At 36.9% G+C, this 24,305-nt stretch overlaps 1 protein-coding gene across 1 annotated transcript in view; it reads left to right on the forward strand.

Moving 5' to 3' along the window:
- LOC118741606 overlaps positions 1-24,047 on the forward strand; it is a 170,511-nt gene extending 146,464 nt beyond the window's left edge. The window contains exons 10-14 of the mRNA XM_036473624.1: positions 12,876-13,027; positions 13,679-13,794; positions 20,275-20,380; positions 20,495-20,763; positions 21,013-24,047. Coding sequence (XP_036329517.1) covers positions 12,876-13,027; positions 13,679-13,794; positions 20,275-20,380; positions 20,495-20,763; positions 21,013-24,047 — 3,678 coding nt within the window. The remainder of the gene's footprint in view (positions 1-12,875; positions 13,028-13,678; positions 13,795-20,274; positions 20,381-20,494; positions 20,764-21,012) is intronic.
- The last annotated feature ends 258 nt before the right edge of the window (positions 24,048-24,305 follow it).

Raw genomic sequence — 24,305 nt, forward strand, 5'->3', positions numbered from 1 at the left:
TGAAAGTATTAAAAATCAAGAAATAGCGAGGAAAATGGTGAAAAAAAAACGAAAAACTCTTGTCACGAACTTGACATTTGAGTGAGACACAAGTTGCGACCGCAAATATTATGGCTGGACTCACATGCATACATACATACTTACTTCTGTACATGTGCACAAACACTTTTATATGTATTCACAGTTGCGTGTATGCAGGCTTGCTTTATGCGAAAATAAAATGAATTAAATTTATGCCTGCCACCTCCTCGCCCTTTAATTTCAAGACTTCAAATCTTATGTCATTTAGTATAAATTTGGAAATATATAATAAATAACGAAATTCTGACAATGAATGTTGACATTCAATTTTAGAGCAAAAGTTGAGTGGTTTTGACATTCTGTGTGGCTTTTATTGGTATTGGTTCCTTAAACTAGCTAAAAAAAAATAAAAAATTTAAAAATATAGTAAAGGAGGCTCTGTTTTTAACCTTCATGCGCTCGTCATGAGAAACTTGAGTAGACGGCCATAAGTCTAGATTTGTAGCACGCTTTAAATTTAAGGGAGAAGTGGCTATTTCGAGATAAAAACAGATAATTTAAGATTCCTGGTGCCTCATTATTTCCTTTGCGATGCCATTCACAAGATCATTAGTCATTCTGCGGTTTTCCGGTCACAATGTTGACTGTGACTGTTCTTTCTTCGGATATTATGCAGCTATTCCTTCTTATAATCGAAAATATATATTATTTTTAATCCATAAGTATTTTCCTCTATTTACTTGATTTAGCCAGCTCAATCATCGGACAGGCAGAGTCAGTTAACTTTAATTTGTAGGTTTATAAAATATGTATATATTCCAGCCTAATACATTTTTTGGTTATCTAAGAGAATTTTGAAAAAAATGGATGAGACCCCCCAGGAGTGGTACCTTCCTCGGTGCGTAATTGTATGCCATACTGTTTAGATGACAAAGAATATCCATTGCCGTGCCTAAAGGTATGCTACGCCAAAAAAAAAAATTGTGCAAAATATTCACATAAGAATAATGCATACACACATCACAAGTGCCCAAAATAAAACTTCCTGCAGTATTATCGTTTGATCACGAGTAAGTGTCGTAACATCATAGGGGAACAAAGATTGCATCACAATGGGTCTGCCCTTGGACCAAGCGTAGAGAGTGTCACTATTTCTAACCAGTTCAACCAAATTACCGAAGAGATTGTTGACAACCCAAATCATGCTCAACTCGCTTGATGCATCCCTCAAAAATGCCTTCTGAGTTTGCTAAAGCAAAGCCACAGCGCTTTAAGCCGCAGAGATTCGGCACGACTTACCATCATGCACAGGTAGTAGCTGATATTTACTGTTAGCGACAGCGCCTACCCAAACCTTTTTCGGTTGAATAAGTTTTGTGTTATTAAATTCATCCAGATTCTCCTCATTCCCTGAGTTATTCATCTCACATTGGGAGACATCAGCAAAAATGAAGTGTATGGTTCGGGGCGAAGAAATCCGCGCATGCAGTGTCCAAAAAAAAAAAATATTTTGCATGCGGTTCAAGCAGCTCACGACTTCCGGTTTGTATACCAAGTATCCTCTGGGTAGTGATCACCTCGATCTAGATCATCCGTTGTATGGCGAGAAAATATGAGAAGGCCACTCCCCAGCAACGATTCATGCACAGGGTGAAAAGACCAAAATTTTCTTGGATGAGATTCACTTCTTTTGATGACGACCACAGCAACGTACGTATGTCTATAGTTAGAGGGTATGCGCCTGGAATGTGTCTGTACCCTTAATTGGGAAAGTACCTCTAAACGGCTGGTTGATTTTCTAGGGAAGACTAAGGTAAACATTATTGCCATTCAAGAAATTCACTGGACTGGTCAAGGCAAAATACTCCGTCGCCCAATACTGCCATTCACCCCAATCGCCATTAATTCGCATCAAAGCGAAATACTTCAACACGGAAGAGATGGACGCCACCACCATTACACAAAAATTCGTTCTTAGCAATTTCAACGAGCGCGTGGGTAAGGAAGGCATCTTTGGTCCCACCTTTGAAAAACTCAACTTTTACGACAAGAAGATTGGGACATGGGAGGTGCTACTTTGCGTAATAGGAAAATATAAAAGTGCCAACCAATGAACAGTGGCTCAAAATTGGCATTTCACTTAATTTAATTAGGGTTTTTTAAGAAAGCTAATACAATTTGCAAGAGATCAGTAGAGCCTAATTTTTGTAATTTGTTTTTGTATTAAATTGTTTAGTGCAAAGTAGCAATTTTGAAAAAAACGTTTCTTCTGTTCGAATTAGTAAATGTTACATGAGAAAAACTAGTTGAAAAAAATTGTAGGGTTCTCCTTAAGCGAAACAAAATTAAAAAAAAATTTTATGTTAAGAAAAAAATTTCACCAAAAATATTTTTTTTTTGTTATAAAAATTTTGGGTATGCAGTTTTATAGATCAATAAATTTTAGTACAATAAAATGCAAGTTACAAGTGGCTAAGACTTCGCGTTGACTTTTAATAATATAATAAACGCTTTTATTTCTCATCACTTTTCTAGAAACAAAATTTTATTTGTGAATTTTTTTTATAACATTTCCATTTTTTTTTTTATTTTGTTTTTCATTTTGGGGAACCCTACAATTGTTTTAAAATAGTTTTTATTATGTAACATTTATTAGCTAAAGGAGGAGAATCAATTTTCTTCAAAATTGCTGCTTTTTCGGCATTTTGCACTAAAAAAATGTAATACAAATAAACAAAAATTCAAAAATCGGGTTCCATGGTCTCTTGAAATTTTATTAGCTTTAAATTAAAAAAATTTATCAAATTGAGTGAAAAATCAAGGCTCCAGGGAACTGTAAACACAAATTGTTTTGAACCACTGTGCAGTGGTCCATTGGTAAATAATAAAATTCTAGTAAGGCAGGTATTGAGGCGAGGTTGATCCTATAATTATCTAGGCCTTAGCTGAAAAACCCAATAGAAACCTGATCTCTGAATGTACCCCACTTTGTAGGAGAGAACTAAGTTTAATGGGACCTTTAATTTATGGGTAGTGAGCAAATTAGTTGTCGGAGTAAAAGTACGACGATTACTGAATTGCTTTAACTCCACAGTTAAGATAAGTTGACAATCCAGCCAACTAAATGTTTTTGCTCAATTCAATGCTATTTGTGAAATTAAATGTTTGCAAATGTCTCTGTAAATAAAAACATGTTAACGTAAACTTTTCGTTAGTTGTATCTGTGTAAGCTAACACTCAAGAAAAAACAACATAACATTTTTCTTTTTGATACAAAATAATACTACAAAGACCAACCCGATAACTTTATGATACCAAATTTAATTTTACTCAACGCTATTAAATCTAGGAATTGCACATTTCTGAACTCCCAATCAGCGTCCGACTTTCAATGGTTTCCCTTTTTATCGAACGAAATTTCATATTTGATGACAAGCATACACATTAAGTCAGAAATATAAAATATTTATGAACATTCTGACTTGCACGTTAACGCCCAATAGTTGATTTTACTTACTTTAATGATCATCATGTTTTACATAGATATACAGACAGCGTCAAAAATTATGCATACACTGACGTTTTAAAGAATTTATTTACCTATAGGTAGATACATATTTTCCATACCAAATTTTCCTTTTTTATTTATCAAAATATAGTTCACTCAACAGCAAAAACCTCAAGAATCAATATTTTTCATTTTATACAAAACACGGAAAATGCAATGAATATTTACCAAGAAATTGAACATTTTTCAACTCGATTTCGTATGCAGGTTTGTTTCAAGTCGCGTTTCCTTCCATATAGCAGTAGATTTTGTTCATGCGTTATATGGAAGAAAACTCGCAACATCTTCAACAAGGAAAATTCTCAAAAAATAACGCTTACTTTTAACAACTTAAAAATTGCGTGTTGTTATACTAAAATTTAATGGGCTACCAAACTGCATACTATACAATTTTTCTAAGAAAAAAATTGTTTAAATTTTAAAATTTTTGGTATATCTTGCATTTTTCCGATTTATGTATGAAATGAAAAGAATTGATTCTTGAGTCTTGCGATTTTTGCTGTTGTTTTATGGAAAATTTTAATTAATAAAATCGTCAAAACGACAGGGTATGCATAGTTTTGACGCTGACTGTATATTTAGAAACTCTCTTACATACACACACAGTCATTTATGACTCTGATTCTTTAGCTCTGTTGTTGTTTGTTTGCTATAATTTGGCAGCGCAACTTATTTGAGTTTGAGCAGAGAGCAAAGGAGGAAGATATAATAACATAAAAGTAGTGGAAAATAGTTGCAAACAAATGTATATTTAGCAAAAGCTTGCAAAACTTTGCTACTACTTCGATTTGTATTGACTTCCTGACTGTAGAAGCAGAAAGTGCACAAACAAACAAAAAAAAAAAAACAATGCAATAATCCGAGCAAAGTTTGTAGTTAGTATCCTGGTATAAGATTTAAATGGAATTGCGTGGATCTTTTCCGCTGAAAAGGAGACTACTATTGGTTACAAAATAGAATTAAATAATCCAAAATGAAGAATTTCAACTAATATTTACTATTATTTTCTTATTTTTGTTACATTTTTTGGTTTTAGAAAAAATGCTTTATTTAAAATATTGCATGAATCTGATTAATAGCATAAAGCTATCGCCAGTATTTATCGGAAATCAACATCCAGCTAGTCAGCACCCAGTTAAGTTTTAGTTACAAAACTATTGGTCGTTTGTATTCGCTTGTTCTTCCTATGTTTTATTTCGAATGAGCAACATATGTACGCCAGCAGCAATAAGTTTATGTAGCAAATGTGTAATATGGGAAAAATTCATTTCGAGTTTCTCCTTTTTTTCGGAAAAATTAAGTAGTTCAACGACTTCATGCGACAGTGTGTCTGCTTTAGATGGCATTTTGGCATTTTAGTTTTTCCAAGCATAATAGGAAAACATTTAATGAGCGTAAAAAGTTGCTGACTCCAAGTTAAGGTTTTCTTTTTTATTTTGTTATTGTTGTCATATTTTACTTTTGCGTAGTTGAATGCATGCTGCCGGAGCAAAACAGAGGCGGCAACACAACAATTACCTTGACATATTTAAAATTTGCTGAAATGTTTGTTAAAATGAAAGTGAGTAGCTAAATTTGGTTGTGCTTCGCTTTCCATTTTACTTAGATATTTTAGACTTTATTGTGCATTTTGGAAAAGCAAAAGTGATGAATTTATGCTGATTAAAAGGAAAAATTTTAACAGAAACTTAAGAAACTTTTAAGCACTTTGAGATGGCTAAATGTAGTCAACGTCAAGATGATAGGAATAAGTATAAGGCCAAATTTAACACATAACAAGTAAGAGCAGCGCTGTCTTCGGCTATGCCGAAGGCTTCATACCTTTCATGAACATCTGCAAATTTTACTTTGACAGATTACTGCTTTTGAATACATCTGCATACATCGATAGAGGAGTTACATACTTATATAAAAAATCGCATCTAAACAATCAGAGGTATGGAAGATATACTTTATATGGCACCAATCTAAGTGATTTTCACTGCTATGTGATCGGTATGTAAACCGGTAACACAATTTATTGGGTTTAGTTTCCTACATAAAGGAGATATATGGCAAAAACTGGTATCTGAACAATCAGTGCTATAGGAGATAAAGCTTATACAGCATATATTTTGATGATTTTCTCAGTAGACTTTGTATTATTATTTATAAAATAGCTTACGAAATTTATCGGTTTTAGCTGTTCAAATAAAGAAGTTTTACAGTAAAATCCCATATCTGAACAATCAGATGTATGGAAGATATATGTTGTAGTCATCCGATCCTTGTTATTTTCACTGTAAGTATTCTGTTAATGATGAGTGAAAATGGTGCGAAATTTCATGTTCCCAGCTGCATAAATGGAGGAGTTATGATAAAAGACCTCATATCTGAACAATCAGTTGTATGGGGGCTGCAGGTTATAGTGACCCGATCTTTGTTATTTTCGCTGTAAGTCTTCTGTTGATAATGAGTGAAAACAGCGCGAAATTTCATGGTCCTAGCTATATAAATGGAGGAGTTATAACGCAAAATTTTATATCTGAACAATCAGTTGTATGGGAGCTATAGGTTATAGTTACCCGATCTTTTTAATTTTCACTGTAAGTTTTCTGTTGATAATTATTGAAAACAGTGCGGAATTTCGTGTTCCTAGCGATATAAATGGAGGAGTTATAACGAAAAATTTTATATCTGAACAATCAGTTGTATGGGGGCTATAGGTTATAGTGACCCGATCTTTGTAATTTTCACTGTAAGTATTCTGCTGATAATGGGTGCAAGTACTGCAAAATTTCATGTTCGTAGCTGCATAAATGGAGAAGTTATAACGAAAAATCTCATATCTGAACAATCAGTTGTATGGGAGCTATATGTTATAGTGGTCCGATTCTTCCGGTTCCGACAAATGATTAATACATTATAAAAATACACCCACATACCAAATTTGATACGGATATCTAGAAAACTGAGAGACTAGATTGCATACAAACAGACGGACAGACGGACAGACGGACATACGGACAGACGGACATGGTTAAATCAACTCAGCTCGACGTTCTGATCATATAAGTATACATTTTAATGGGTCTATCTCTTTTTGTTCTGGTACTTACAAACATCGGACCAAAGTTATAATACCATTTCATGCTCATGAAAGGTATAAAAAAAGTAAGTGAACCTGGGTCGCGCTCAAGAAGTGAAACTTACGTTACATATCTATTTTGTCTCTGCTTTTGCTTAAGGTCATATTTTTCGTCTTTCTTCTATCTAGATACCCGGTTCGTTATAATTACATTTATGTTATTATGTGTTCCTATATCTTAGTTTTTATCTTTATACTCTATCGATAACAAAATCGATAGTAACATCTAACAAAATATCGACAACAAAACCGGAAAAAGTATCGATACCAAAATCGATGACAAATTCAAGTCGGTAGCGAAATCGATTAGAAAATCGACAAGAAACTTTTTAAAAATATCGATAACCAAATCCATGAATATATCGATATTAAAATCGATTAGCAAATCGATAAAAAAAATCTACAAAAAATCGATAAATAATCGATAACATAATCTATAGCAAAACAGATGACAAAATCGATAAATAATCGATAAAAATATCGATAACAAAACCGATAAAAATATCGGTTATTATGTCGATAACTCCCGAGAATCCCAGAAATCTCTAAAGTCCTAAGATAGTTCCCAGATTGAGTCTCTGTGTCTCTATCGATAACAAATTCGGTAAAAACATCGATAACAAAATCTATTAAAATATCGTTTACAAAACCTATAAAAACACCGATAAAAAATATCGATAACAAATTCGTTAAATATACCGATTGCAAAATCAATAACAAAATCGATAAAAATATCGATAACAAAATCGATAAAAGTATCGATTATTATTTCGATAAGTTCCGAAGATATCGATAGCAAAATCGATAAAAAATTCAATATTAAAATCGGCAAAAATAGCGATAACAGAACCAATAAAAATGTCGATTACTATGTCGATAAGTCCCGGGAATCCCGAAAATCTCTAAAATCTCAAAATAGTTCCCAGATTGAGTCTCTGTGTCTCTATTTCTGTTTCTCTATAATTACCTTTATTTTAAGGTTTCTTCCTCTATCTTCATCTTTACCTTTATCGGTATCCTCATCCTAATCTTTTTCTTTGTATTCCATTTCCGTGTGCAATTTCCATTGAATTTGCCAATTTACTCCCACCTAACTCATCGCCGCTAAAATAGTTTCAATTCAAAAATGGGATTAGAACAGAAGTTCGATAGAAACTTGCAACTTCAAACTCCCTCCAGCATAAGCTCAAACTACCTGATTGGTGAAGCATTTTTGCCACAGTGATATCAGAACCTCAAAAACATGGTGTTTGAATGCATCAACATTTTATTAATCTCCAATTATCTTTGTACGAGGGCCATATCGATGCTCAGGATGGCGTCATACAATAGATTTCAAAGCAGCGGTCAGAGAACAAATCCCTGAGGCACTCCCGTCATGGCGCTGCATTCCTCAAGGCCCCTATCGCTCCCTTATTATTGTTATGATGTATCTTGGAGCTTCCATTTTAACCTTCCTATACCCGCGCGTTGGTCTGTGAGACCGAGAAAATGATTTTACGTAATTTTTTGTTTTTCCAGAAACTCTACAAAGCTGAATTTACTGCTAGCTTCCGCTTTTCTTGCAAGCTCTATATTAGTGTTGATTTGGCGTTTGCACTAGACAGGCGTGTTGGTGAATTTTATAAAAATTGGTCTGTGAGACCGACGCGGGTATATGTGTAATTTTTTGTGACAGTATTTTTGTTTGGAACATGCTATTATGGTGTGTCCTGAGTGTTTCCGTAAGGATAATGAATAAGATAGTTTGACGTTTTTATTGCAAATAAATATTTTTTAAGCTAGAAAAGGCATTTTTTGTGTTTTTTTTTGAAGAGGTAAAAGCGTAAGTTTTCTTTTTAAGGCAGATTTTTACATGAATTGCGATATGCCATGATTTTTTATTTCAAGACTAAAAACTAATATAATTTATAATTTATGTATTGTCCAAGAAGTGTTTTTAAGTTATTATAACTTATTTTTATTTATGTGAATAAAAAAATATGTTATTGTTTTGTTTTTGTAGTACTTAAGAAAAAATTATCGATTTTGATGGCTTTTTTGTTAATCACTTAAAATCAATAAAATAAGTGAATACAAATTTAATGCGTAGTTTTATTTTTTTACTACATCTACGGGATTGAAAAATAATAATTTGTTTTTAGTTTTGTTTGAAAAAACTAATATTTTATGTAGTTTGAACTTTCGGTCTGTGAGACCGTGCGCGGGTATATGTGTTACAAAAATTAACGCGGGTATAGGAAGGTTAAGGAGACTTTCCATTATTCGCTGCCAGCTCGCAGTGTTAAAGGCGTTCTTTGCGTCCAGCATTATTACCGCGCAGTACTCTTCTTTTCCTCCGCGGAACCTTTTGCCTTCGATGACCTCTTTGTTAATATTGACCACAGATTTAATTACGTCTGTATTCGACCGGGATTTTCTGAACCAAACTGTAAGGCCGATAGAAAACCTTTAAGTTTTGCGATAGTTATGAGTCTGTTGCAGATAATTTTCTCAAGCGCTTTCCCTTGTGTGCCTTCCTTCTTTCAAGCATGTGTGAAACGTTTTGGTAAATAAGTCCGGCTAAAATAACTCGTGTTTGAAAAATTCATTTTACTGAGGTAATAGCGCAGGGAGTAGTGTTCCGAGAAGAACACAGTAAGGGTGAGACGGTCCTGCCTGCCTAGATTTGTGAACCTTTTAGAAACTGCTTGGGATGCACAAATAAACAGACACCGGAGGGGATGTCCAGAGCAGAATCAAGTTAGTGCTGGATATTCCCTCTAGTCCCTGTGTTTTTGTGAATTTTTGTCCGCCTTTTTTTTATCATTTCGCTTGCGTGATACTATGGGAGCTTTGTGTTTTGCTAGGCGGTCGGCCTGTTAAGTGCCATCATGGTCCTCACGCCCTGGCACCAGCCCAGTAATACTGCTTTCTTGATTTCAAGAGCATTTAAGACCTTTACAAGTTCTGTTGTTATTGTGTGGGACTTCAGCGCTAGCCTAACTGTCCGACATAATGCAAATGCTTTTAGGAAGCTTTTTCTCTTTAGAGGCATTCTTGTACACCAGGATGCTCGATCCGCAATAGATACTTAAAGTTATTCGAGCTTATCTACTAGCTTTGAATTTATTTCGTCACCCGTGTGCATTATGTGTCATTTATGAATTTTACTAGAATCTCGATGCATCATGTCTTATTTCCGGATATAAATTCGGAAGTTCGAGATTCCTATTGGCGTAAGAAAGTCGTGTGCAAACGAATAAGGTTTTCACCGCCTTTTTGATGGTGAATAATCCTTTTTTGTCACCCGATGTTTTTGCAAAACGTCGGGCATGTTGCATGCGGTTGTAGACCATTTGCCTGGTTGATAGCGGTTGATGGGCAAATTTATTCTTGTTCAATGGTCGTTCTAGTATAGTTATGAATACTAGTGTTACTGTTGGTATGTCAGTATCAGTACAAGTATTAGTCAGTATCAATATCAGCGTGATATATAAAAGTATCAGTATTAAAACTAATATTTTGTACCTATATTTATTGGTATACTTTGCATTTGTAATAAAAGATATTAAGTACAAAGTATGAAGTGAAGTTTAAATATGAGTTGAAAAATGCAAGGACTTTTTTCAATTTCCAATAGTTTAAAATTCCCACTATAACCAATTTTCCCTAATTGAATTGTAAAACAACTAAAGATAGCATGGCTTTATGACATTTTCATCTTTTACTACAAATTAACCACAACTCAAAAACTAATTTTGCCCTTCCGGAAAATATGCGTGGAAAATACCAATAATTTGTCATGGATATTTTTTGGCAAAAAATTTACATACTCTACTGCAAATGCGCGATTTAGAGACAAACCAAAAAAATAAAAAAATAAAAATATTATACAGGGATAAAGACAATGTATCTATGTACAAAATCTAATTAAAATAGAACGAAAAATTCATGCATGAAAAATATCCACTAAGCTTATTCAACTCTGAAAATTCAAATTTCTAATGCAATTTCCGTTAGCAAAATTTGTTCAAAAAAAGGCAGGAAATAATCCTTCAAAAAAATAGGCCAACATATAAACCACAAAATAATGAAAATATATTGCATAGTAGTATTTGCTTATGTGTATAAGTACAAGTGTATGTGCCTCCATATTTAATAAGCGCATGTGTACATGAACACGCAGACAGTTAATACCTTTAAAACACCCGAGGATACACGGGCGCAAGCACTCGTGCAAAAATGTCAAAAATATTAACGGCGATACTTTTTAAATGATTTTTATTTTACATACATGTACAGGGTGCTTCAAATGTGTAGGTACAGTTTCACAGTAGAAAATCACACATAGCGAATCAAATAGTTTTCTATACAATTAAAATCTAAACTCGCATTGGACAAAGACTTTCTTCTTTTGTTGGAGAAAATAGCTTTTTACATTCGGACATTCGTTGTTATTTATAATGTTATTTTTTTTTATTTATGTATAAATTTTTTCTTAAGCTTTTCGGCTACAGTTTGGGACGATTTGGAGTACTGGCTTCTTTGATGTGCCGCAGTGACATGAAGCGAAGTCAGACCATAACAAAGTGTAAGCGTATGAAAGGATGTTAACTCTTCTGCGAACACTTCTTCACTATTTATTGTCCCCTGCGGAGCTGTTTTTTTTTCACAAGTGTAACTCAGCTCAGAAGTTTCGAATAGCTAATCAACTCTTAGTTTCAGAGTGGACCAAAATATGCTTTTAGTGTCATAGCTCCATTCTACTATTTAAGATCTCACTAGGAAGAAGCCTCTTAACCCTAGAATGGTAAATAGATTTTTTAGCCTTTTAAGCGTGAACATATCGCCTATGAGGCTAACTTTGTAATCAACGAACAATTCACCTTTATTAAAAAAAAATTCAATTCAAACAAAAGCAAATACGTATTTACTATATCTTTTTTAACAAAAATTTATAAAAAAATTCATTTTTTTATATCTGAAATTTGTCACAGTCATATTGGTAGATCACATATTTTAAATATATTTCCGTTCCAGATATTTTTGTAAAATTTCTTTAGCTTATAGATTTTAGATCAAATTAACATATTTAAAAAGAATATCATGCCTATGACTTGGAAAAAATTTTGTTATTAAAAGTTTCCTATACAAAAAAAAAATCCTTTATTGGTAAACATTGCCTCATATTTAGGCGACACACGTATGAATATTTCGGCAACATAATGGAATTATCGCAAAAAACAAAAAATTGTTACGCCTCACAGGCTATGTTTACCATTCTAGGGTTAAGGAAACAAAGCGCTACAGTTAACTGCCCAATAGGAATTGACGACGCACGACTTAAAATCGTCGCATTCTTCACAGCTCCCCAGAGCGTCTCAGAGTTTTAATAAAATTCCATTCCATGTTTAAAACTTAGTCTAGCGAAAGCAGGACAGCTGTGAAGAATGCGATACTGAAGCCAGTTAGCGAAAACCAATATTTACGTACTAAGTACACTTATGGTAGAACCAAGATTTTAGGTAAAATTTTTTTTAGACCATACATGATATTTTCGACGCATGCATTGACCTTTTTGAATGCAACCGTGTATAATACTTTCTTTTCTGTGCAATAGTTATTGTATAAGTATCGAAAAAAAACGATGGAACACCCTGTGTCGATTAAAAGTTCAACAAAATGAAAGTATCAGCGATACCTGAATTTTTAATTTACTATTCGTTTTCGCGGAATTTTAAAGAGATTTATGGATTTGCAAATTTTACAACGAGTTTAGCAGCGACAAAATGTTGCTGAATATTTCAAATGATTTAATATTTTTGGGAGCAAATATTGCAAAGTTTTTTAATATTTCTAAATTGGCCAAATCGCGAAAAAATGCCATACATTAAAAGAAAACAGGTACGGTATAATCGAAGCCTACCATTTCGACTAATTAAGTGTCACAGAAATTTTTTCGTTGCAGTTTATATGAAAGTCACCAAAAAATGAATTTGTTTTTATAAAATGCGCATCATGCATTTCAGTGATTACAAATATTCTTACAAGCGCCATAACAACAGTATCCTTCAGCATATAGAAAAAAAATGTAATCACTTTAATTTTATATACAGCTCGCTCTTTCTCTTTAGCATACATGTTTTCAATTTCCTCTTTATTTTTATTTACTGGCAGTTGCCGCACAGCATTACAGGCGAAGAGTTGGCCTTCATTTTCGGTGCACCACTTGCACCGGCCGGTCCCTTTCCCAGCAATTCGTATGGTGCACAGGAAAAGCTGCTCTCCGAGGCCGTCATGACGTACTGGACGAATTTTGCAAAAACAGGGTAAGCGCCGAAGCAGCATAAATGCTCTGCACTTATATTTAAATCTTTTTCCTTTTAACGCTTGTGTGGATTTGTTTAATTTTTTTATTTTTTTTCGCATTCACAAGATAAGATTCTAAATTTTGCGCAATAAATGCACAAATGCATTCTACGAAATGCATTTTACCTAAAAAAAAATCTCCTGCAATAGCCGGTAAATTGAATTTTTATTGCAAATGCGCTTAAGATTGCAGTCTTGTTGAATGTTTGCAAGCTACGGTGTACGCCACTGCGTATGTATGAATTGGAAAACATTTCCTTGCGCCTGCAGATATGCAATTCTTTGTTTGTATGTGATTATGTGTGTCCATGCACGCACAGCTGTGTGTTGGCATTCCCACACACTGATTGAGGCAATACATAGAATGGGATAGAGAAATAAATTTTTATTTTTATTTGTTTGCACAAGCCGTTATACTATGTATGTAGTAGATGTTACTGTTTCGTACTTTGCGAAAATTCTAAATTTCTTTGATGGCCAGTTGTAAGTGAATTTTCATGATCTTTAAATTTGATTGTATTGCATAGATTGTGCACTGCCGAGAGACATTTAAGCGAACATTAGAGTAATTCCATTATTCTTTGTTTCTTTTATTTTTCCATTTTTTATAGCAATCCAAAGGCTCCTTGGAAGGGTAACTTTATTAATTTGCATGCCTTAGAATGGGACCGCTACGATCTCGATTGGCCTGAATTTAACAAACGTACACAAGCCTACATGAATATTGGTGAGTTTAAACAATATAACTAACTAACTTGTAAGAAACTATTTTGGTCCCACCAATGCTGCCAGATTTTTTTTTTCAAAAAAATTCATAATAAAAGTGTGAACAAATGTATTTTAATGGAGCGACTCTGTATGACGAATGGGGAAATTTATAAAAAAATTGCAAAAGGCGATCCGATATGCCTAAATTTTGTATACATCTTAAAGACAAACGTAATTTATGTAAGTTATCATTAAATAATATTCTATAAATGTATGCATTTATTTCCTTTCATTTCGTAATCGAAAATTACGTAAAATAAGTAATAATACCCCTGTTAAAAGTTTCTCCTTCAAATCGGTACTGTTAATTTTCCGGTGATAGAGAGTATATGTGCATCTCTCTTGGCCACAGGTGCCCTATACTCCTCTCGCTTCAACATACAATGGCCTCACACTCCATAATAAGGTGCAAAGGAGTCTATTTATCAGCGTCACAAAATCGACACAGGTCACTTGAGTAGACTGCTAAATAATACAGGTGAACCCTTAGGCCCAGGCCACGCAATGAGCGGCGGAGCGGCGCTCAAATCCTATCGGCGTCCAAGCTGCAGCCTCTCGGGCCAACTGATCAGCTTGCTCATCACTGTCGACCCCCATGTGCCCTGGTACCCATATCAGTTGAATATTATTGATCTCAGTCAAAGTATTAACCCTCTCTACAAACTCCAAATCCAAAAAAGACTCGATCTCGAATGATGAGAGAGCCTTAAGAGCCCTCTGACTATCGCTCGCAATTAGTATCCTCTCGCTTCGATAATTTCTTTGAATTTTAATCTCAGCACACAGACTGTTGGCATAGACCTCCGCTTGAAATGTGCTAGGCATGGTACCCAGGGGCACCGGAAGCTTCAGTCTCTGGCCCTAAACGCGTTGCCTTGCTATAAGTGTGAATCTTGAAGTTTCTTTTGAAAACCATCACTCTGTTAATGCCATCCCTTGGGAGTAGGTAATGGAGTTTAGTGCCAGTATATAATTTAAGGAAATATTCAATGTACCAATAATGTCAGTAGAAAGGGTGTCACAGAAGAGTTCAAGGAGATGAACGAAAGTAATTTAGTCTTTTTGATATAATTTTAAATCTTATAAAGTCTTGAGAAAGATAGAGTTTAAAAAATGGGCCAGCCACGCTGGACTTGTAGCCAGTTTTACAAAAGCAATTGCGGTGAAAAATAATTTTTATTTGAACTCAATATGGAAACTGACAGAAAGAGATAACTTTTTAACTTACGGTAATTTTGGTTTGTACCCAAAAATGTCGCCTTTTGTTTGACCCCTTATTCCTTCGTATTCAGTTTTAAAATAACGGCAAACGGTGAGAAAATTTTGTGTTCGTTTCTGAAAATGCCACACTCTTGTAAGGCAAAAATGCACATTATCGGCCCTTTGAAGCAACTTTGTCAGGGGTGATGGTTGCCCTGAAAATCAGATAGTTGCTTAAAACGACAATATTGCGAATTGCGTGAGCTAGACATGGACAAGAATTTAAAATCATGCCCTTTTAAAGGGTTGAGTGTAACACACTTTACACCAGGGAAGGGCAACATATTTTGGGAGCAACTAAATCACCATTAAAATGCTTTCGTAAAACGGGCCGTTAGTGATTGCAGCTCTGCGAAAAACATTTGTCGGAAAATAAACTAAATTAAAGTTCAATGGGGAGCTTTTTTTTTATAAAGTAGATGAATATAAGATGGTCGAGAAAATTTGAGTTCAATGAAAAACCATTCCAGCAAACTTTTTCAAACCCACTTTTGAGTTGTCCTACAATTTCACAATCTAAATAAAATGTTTCGCTTCTTATTAACCTATTAAGGCAGATTCTATATACACAAATACACATTAAGCGTTCAATTGTGCATGTACGTAAATAAGTATGTATACACGAATTTTGTCTATATATGCACGTATATTTGTATATTGAAGGCATTTTCTGTACCTTTAATGCACCACACTTCATTTTGTAAAATAAATTCCATAAAGTATTTGTATCAAACCATTAATAAATTATTACTGTAAAGGTACTGTTGCAAAATATTTAATTAGAAAATCCTAATCCTAATTACAACATCCTACCAACTGTGAAATTAAAAACCCCCGATTGTTTCGTGTATTTTTTTGTTTGCTATTTTACAACAATTTATAATCAAAGCCATTATGCTGTAATAATTAGGAAAATGCAATAGAAGATTAATATCCTTGCAGCAAGGTCTTTCCTGCTCTCTAGCACAGCATAACATAACTCAAATCGACTGTAAATTCTTGTAATTTATAAAATCCGTAATAGACCATTAAATTAATAAGGATTTGCAAATGCCTAAAAGGGTTGGCATTCTCTCAATAAATTCCAACGCATGCCTGTCTGCGCTGTACAAGCATTTGTATCTTCGATGGCGTTCGTACTATGAAAATCTATGTGTGTATGTGCACGTCGATTGCTCATCCACAACTGCAACCATCAATGGCCATTAAAGCATTAAATATATACTCTTTCGAGAGCAAAGTATTCCACTAATTGGTAGCCGTTTAATTCAATTTGGTTTTCGCTTATAGAGCAGCGCAACAGGAGGGCTGCATGTCTATAAATGTACTTATGTATACATATTTACGTTTGTGAAGGAGGAAGCCATTTGGTGGTGCATTCCATACTTAAATTGCAAGAGCTTATCTTTTCAAAGTTAATAAATTTAATTCGAATGAATTTTTTATTTTATTAAAGTTCTAAAAAGTATACACCCTTCTATAAAAATAAAAAATTAATTTGAGCAGAGAGTGGTGGGTTTCATTACAGATTTCTTATTATATTATATTTTAATGGGGCCACCAGCTGACAAATGGTTTTATGGTAAGCCTTTTCTTAGTGGAAATTATATTTATATACATATTTTTCTTAAATAATGACCTTTACAAAAGGTCTAAGTAAGCAGAAAGTTATGACGTTGGAGTTATCACCAAAAAAAAAACAGGGAATGACTGTTTTATTTTGCCTTTTATTGAGCAATATTACTCTTTTGTTTTATCGCTGAAACCGCATAAGAAAATTTAGACCAAGTAAACTGAACTCAGCTTCTTTTTTTTGCTATCGAAAGCGGGTTTAGAATCGACAAAAGAGATAGTAAGTCTAGATATTTCCCTCGTCTTCTCCAAGGTTTTCCATGTTTAAGGGCCTTTTTAGTGAGTTTAATCAATGCATTGACGATGGGGTTAAGACTTTCATACAATGCACTTGAACATTGCCAAAGACGTTGAACGCTATCCCAGTCGGTACATATGGTCGGCCCTTCCCTTGCCTTAAAATCCTTAATGCCTCGGGACCTACCACAGTGTAACCATATTATGGGCTCCTTGTTTTACAACTATCCACAATCCTTTATGTCGATCTAAATGAATCTAAGGCCTTTAGTGCTTGCTCACTATCCGACATAATTTTAATCTAGCCCCGTTTGTCGTTCTACGAAAATGTTCTTGAACACAGATCAATATTACGATTACTTCCGCCTGTAATATGGTTGGGATGATCCCTTTGGCAGACTTTTATGAAATCTTGATCCAAGTACTTGAGACCCTTTGAATATCATAGTTATTATCGCACCACAGCACTCCCTTTCAGGTACTTTGTTCTTGTAGAGTTTGTCAAAAGGTAACTTGGATAGCATTATATCTGTGAACTTGATAGTGGGATCATTCTGGATTAGCTTGAGAGCCTCCAAGTGACCTCAAAGGGGTAGCCTTTTTGGTAACATTCATGAGATGTGTGTTCCAATTGATCCTTTTATTGAGCGTTACTCATAGATATTTATTTAGCCTCTTCTGAGAACTCAATTTCTGTCCTGGCCAAGGTGGGCGTAGTCAAGCTGACTTTCTTTCATTTGGTAAATGGAAAAACGCTGGAATTCAGTGGGTTTATTGACAATCCCTTTGCAACATACCAGTCTTCCGTTAAACTGCACGCAACTTGCAATCTGGAGGAAATAATGTCCTCATGTCAGCCCACAACGCAGATGACTAGACCATCTGAATATCCATATGCTTTAAATCTATAGCCATTTAGCTTTTCTAGGATTTCGGTAACAACCAGTGACCGTAGTACACCATAGTACGCCTAAGAGATGGTTGGTGGTGTAGTGGAAACCTTCTTCAGCTACTTGTGTATATTGTATGTCGGGGTTGAGGCAGAATAGATGTAAGTTCCCATGACTGCAATGTCCATACCTCAACTGGGCCAGTGTAACATCAGTTTTCCGCTGCAGCTGCAGATCTTCGTCTGCGCGAGAGTCACTGAATGTGATGACGGACTTCTTTTGGATGCCTCATGGCTCATAGGTACGCCACACAATGGACCGACCCATACAAATAAGCCAGAAAAAATATTTAATTAGTTCAGGTGCTTAGATTTGTTTGTAAAAAGTGGCCTTAAATAAATTCTCCTTGATTGGGGATCGATTGGATGACCACAGACGTCTTTTGAGGAGGCATTGTAGCAAAATGGAAAATTGAAGTGAAACCTATTTTAGAGATATCTTAAGCCCAAACTATTAAATCAATTTTAAAGCCTTACACTGCAAACAAAACGGATTTTCAAGTTTGAATGTAAAAAGTTTTAACATACCGAATTATTTTAAATAACTATATATTTAACTTATAACTATTTCGTTTTATGTAGGTATATTTTTTGAGTTATGTCTGTAGAATATCGTTGTCCATCTCTGAACTTTTATCTGTTTCATCTAAAGTCTAAAAAGTTTTCTTCGTATCTTCTTGGTAACTTCCGTAATTTCAGTAAATCTCCTAGCACTGTTGCCGTCATTTGTTGTCAATGTCCAGGTTTTGTGCTCTCGATCCTTAAGCCCGTTCCTTTTTTAAAAAGATATTGAGTGTATAAATGCCGTTTTGATATTATATTTTTTATATATATGAAGCAAAGCTATCTCACTAAGCAGGTAGCGTTCAGGTGACATTAGAAGGAATACTATTGCTCTACGGAGTTTAAGTATGTTCTGCACATCGGCCGATAGGTTATCGTGCTATTTATTATAGAAATTTTCAGTGAACTTGAAACTGCATACCTGAAACTCTTATTACCACCTGCCAACTTAATATCATTCTGGACTTGATTTCAACATTCATAAAAGCCTTTACAAAACTAACCTGATGAATTCTCTCAGCTTTTATCTTCTAGAGAGGCTTACAGCCACCCAGATTACTGCAGCGTTTTGCTGGCTGAGACCTATTCGATGAAGTTAATAACATTGATTAACCTAGCTCTATCGTTCCCGTTGGAGTTAGTTTGATTCCACAATCATATCTCTACTGGGAGCTCGAGTAGGATCTCAAAACGAAAAGTTCGACTCCCCATCGGAACGCTAACGAGACAGTGTATTATGAGTCACATAACTTACATGTTCCAAGCCCTATAAGAAGTTATATAGGTTTGGAAATGGTAGGTTCTATTTAGCAATAACTAGGATTCGCCAGAAAGTGGGAGTGGTTACATTTTAGGACCAAGTGAAACATGCTTCACAAAGCATACTGTGTGAATTATTTTAAAGCTAACTGTTTTTCCGTAACGTGCCTCTCATATTTATTTATTTTTACCTTAAAATTTTAGAAATAAAAGTTTATTCCAAAACCAGAAAAATTTACCAAAAATTAAAAACCACTATCGGAAAAAAATCAGTTTTAGAGGATAGTGAATTTATAGAAAACAAAAATGTTTAGAAAAATCTAGGTTTCAGAAAAAAATTCCTTATATAAAAGTTGTTTTTTGGAAAATTGATTTTTTAGGAAAAAGGAGTAATTAAAAAAAATTAAATATGAAAAAAATTACATACATACAGAAACATCTCATTTTTGGAAAACAATGTTCTTTAGATAAAAAAGCATTTCTTAGACAAAAATATTTCTACTAAAAGCAGAAGAAAATCATGCAAATAGAAATACATTTTTTTTGTGGGAAAATATTTTCAGGAAATCGGTTTGTATTCTACGCTTATGTAACCGAAAGCAACAAACCCCGGACCAGATAAATTTGCTCAGGGTATCGCAATTGAACTATGCGGCCTCCCAAAGAAAATATTAAAGCAAAATTATACATCAAAATTTTACAAATCAAAAAAGATTTTAACTATTAATATATATTTTATTTGTAAATGTTAGATACTGTTTATTCTTATTTCCTGAGTTATCTGTACAAGTGATTGACTTTAATATTATACTAAACATTTTACTGTGGAATTCCCCGCCCACACAGCGTCCCTTTCAATATAGCACTCCTACTTGAGCTCTTCAGTGCCAAGAGGCTTTCAGTTTTTCAACTCAGTACGACATAACCCAATGAAAGAACTCTCGTCTACTTCATACTATATTTGTTCACTTACTTACACACACACATAAGCACGCTCAGGCATAAGCACTCACAAACTTCTTCATTTTATATTCGCAGGCATACCACCATCGATTGGCTACAAGTACCGGCAAATCTACATGAATTTCTGGAACAAAGAGCTACCCGATGAACTGAATCAAATCGCAAACATACAAAGACAACCGTATTTGCATGCAAGCGTATACGATGGAGCCGACGGTGCTATTGCAACACAGCATCCACGCGGTGGAACAACTGCCACAACGCACAATACATATTCGATGCAGCGGCATGGCAGTAGTGGAGGTGGCAGCGAAGTAATAACCGGGCACATGAGTCAATTTGGCACACGTGATAATGGTGCCGAGGATCCGGTACGCACACTGAAACTGCTACTCCAGGAGCCATGGAAAATGGGTGGCAGCAGTGAGGCAGGCGCCAGCAGTACGAATGGTGGAGGCGTGGTAGGCATGGAAACTTTGGCGGAGAATATGTATAATGCGCCACCGACCTTTGGCGTAGCCAAGCATGCGGATGATGAGAAGCTCTATGCGTTAACCGCCGCAGGTGGCATGGGTGGCATTATTGGAGTGCCTGGTGCGGGTTTCGCAGTTAGGGAAAATGCTTTGGGCGGTTTTACTGGGCTCGGTGTTGGCACTGGTGCGGCATTGGCTGGCGGCGGCAATGCAATTTATGGTGTGCCAAGAGCGGAAATTACAGAAGATGACAATGGTGGCGGTGGTGGTGGTGGTGGAGGTGGAGGTGGAGGTGACGCAATTTACGGTAGTGCAGGTGATGCTGCAGGAAGTGCCGTAGGAAATGCCGCAAGCATTGGTAGTGCCAGTAGTGCAGGCAACAAAGAGGAAGTTGCCAAATCAGAGACGACAATACAACTGCTCATCGGACTGATTGCCGTTTTTATTGTGCTCAATGTCATCATCTACTCAACCTTCTTGCTGCAGAAGAAGAAGAAGGCGCACAAAATGCAACGCAAGCTAGGCGGCATACTCAGCTATGACGGCACTACCGATGATGAGTTCAAGCGCTCAAAGCAAAATGACGGAGATGAAAGCTACATACTGGATATTGTACGCAAATCGAACACATATGAAGCGGTGAAAACGGAACGTTCACCCATCAATGGTTTTCAAATGACACGGCAGCTAAGCACATCGACTGTCGATGCGCACACAAAGGTATGCGCTTGGATGTCGGCTGCCGCAGGTGCCGCAGCGGAGGCGAAGGCATGCGCCGGTGGTGGTGGTGCCGATAGTTCCAAAGGTGGTTCAAAGAAATCATCATCGCCCACTTTCTCTTCGCTACGCAGCAGCAGCGCCGGTGGCAGTTTCAAACAGCCAGTGCAGCCACCGAAAGTGAGTGTCGCCGTGGATGCCACACCACAGACGCGCAGCAGCAGTGTGCTGGAACAGGAGCCCATTGAGGCGCTTAAGCTGAAGGCAGATGGCCGAAATATAATAATATGCCAGGAAGTGGAGGTGGTCGATCAGGAGCTGCTCACGCCACAAAATTCGCTCGATAGCTCGCGCTATACGCTTGTGCGTCAGCACTCAGCTGCCACCGAGCCGTGCGAGGCAGAATTACCACAACAGGGACAATTGCCGATATACAAGCAAACACCGCAGCATGCGCATTCGCATTCCGACCCCGTCGACATGCAGCACTATTATAGCAGCATATGCGGCACCACCGAGCAAGATGAGAAGGTGACCAGCTTTGTGGGCGAGGATATAAATGTGACTAGTCGCGATGACGACGACGCTGCAGCGCTCGCACATGCACTCACACCTGCGCAGCAACTGCAAGTTATTAAAAGTCGTAATTATCCAAAAGTTTTGCCCACAACGAAAACAACAACCACAACAACAACCAACGCTGATGTGAAATTTCTTGCGAGTGCAGACGATTCACCACCTATGACGCTCGATTTGCGCACCACCAACAAACGCAATTCACTGCCGCCCAATAGTTTTCTGCCACATTTTGGCAGCACCATGGGCGGCAGCATGGGAACGCGCTACCCGCCGTTGCCACCACCTCGCACCATCTCCACACTGGGACGTAAGCCTTCGCAGCGTCGCAACAGCAGCAATATTACAACATCGCCGCTGATGTTGGCACACGATTGCACAGCTGAGGAAGAAGAAGAACCACCAATCACGCAGAATACGCTTATTGTGGGCCCCTTAATACCACAGCAGAAGCAAAAGATGTGTGGTGGCGCTGCTGATGCTAATTACTCGACGCTTAAGCGAAATGAGGCAGCCACAACCGACAAAGCTGCGGTGGTCCTTAATAGCCTGCCAAGTAGTAGAGTGGAAGATGCAAAGACGACGCAGACAACAACAGCAATGCATAGCATATCTGGCGCGTCATTAGCGCCAACCAACACTCAAATCGGCTCAAAGACGCCTACGTTTACGACAGCAGGTGTTACGGGCGTAACAACATTCTTAAGTAGCGGCGCTGATGCTGGCCTACAAAGCTTCGAAAGTCGGCCAATTTCCTCCGTGGGAGTGGACGATAAATTTGAGCAACAACAACAACAACAAAATGAGAAACAACAACCTACACATCATACAGAGCGGGTTTACGCAATACAACAGCCAGCTACAGCTAATTTGCTAGCCATGCAAACAGGAAGCCAGACAGGAACAGCAACAAATGTGACACCTACCTTATTTACAGCCCCAGTAATGAATTTGACAGGCCATCAAAATGTTGGTGTACACAACAATATGCCTACTAAGAGGAACAACAGCAACAACAACAGCAAGGGTATTAATGCTGACATCAGTGACATTTATGCGCAGCCCAACAAGTCGGCCATTAAAGCAAAAACAAATTTGACAGCGCCCAAACTGAGTGCGCCGGCTGAGCAATCGAAAACAACACCAGCAACCAGTGCAAGTAATCCCTCAGCATACCAACAAAAAACATCTACAATCGGTGCAATAGCCGCTCTGGCGCGATTACCGGGCTACACAACAACAGCCGCTGCAGCACTGAAGCCATTTGCTACTACCGATGAGGCAGCAGCAAAGGCAAGTCAAATGGAAACAGCAACAACAACGCATACTACCGAAATGACAGCCGCCAACCTGGATGCAACGCAATTGACAAATAGTGGCGTCGACAAACAGGTGACAGCTATGAGTATGCAAACAATGGAATCACTGGCAGCAGAAGCGACAGCAACAGCAACTCCGAAAGCTTTAGCTACAAACAACACAAAAGCAACGGGCGTGGGAGGAGGAGGAGGCGGCGGAACTGCAACAGCATTGCCACATATGCTTAACATAGCTGGGGTTGGCAGCTTACAAGCACAATTAGATGCCCAAAAACAACAATCACAACAACAGCAGCAAAGCAGACTGCTATCACCAACATCGACATCAACTGCCGCAGCAATGGACAAAACAACAACAATGACAGCGCGCGTTACACCTGTCAGTTGCATGTCAACCATCACAACGGCAGCAACACCAACAACTGGAACAACGACGACAATAGCAAATGCCATTGCTGCACAATTGGCACAAACAAAGCCTTTAAAAGCAGCGCTGGCGGCAAATAATTTCAGAGGGGCATTAGTAGCATCGCAAACATCGATACTTGATGGCGCTGACAGTGGTGCAGCTAGTACCGCGCGTGATTCCTGCCACAGCTCAGTGTCAACGAGTTCAGCTGGCTCTAGTGCGGACTCGACATGCTCATCAGCCTCCTCAGGCTCAGCGACATCTTCCAATGCGTCAGCGGCAACTGGCACCTCATCCACTTGCTCGTCATCATCGTCCACGGGCACTGTGCGCACGGAATTGAAACAAAAGTAATTATTAATTGTGCGACCGCCGTGTTGCAAGTTTTCTAAAATCATTTTTTTTCTGTTATGCCCTTTCTATTTTATATATCTGGACAGCTTTCATGACCTTCTTTGCTTGCTGTAGTTAATGAACGATTTACCTACTATACGGGCATTCCATGTATACATACATACGTAATATAGCTACTACACAAATATAAACTGAAAATGTTCAAACGATATGTCCCGTAGCAACACGGAATACTCCCACAGCAGCTACATTTTGTAA

The sequence above is a fragment of the Rhagoletis pomonella genome, unplaced genomic scaffold (genome assembly GCF_013731165.1).
Source record: "Rhagoletis pomonella isolate Grant_MI unplaced genomic scaffold, Rhpom_1.0 Rhpom_scaffold_00001, whole genome shotgun sequence".
Lineage (NCBI taxonomy): Eukaryota > Metazoa > Arthropoda > Insecta > Diptera > Tephritidae > Rhagoletis > Rhagoletis pomonella.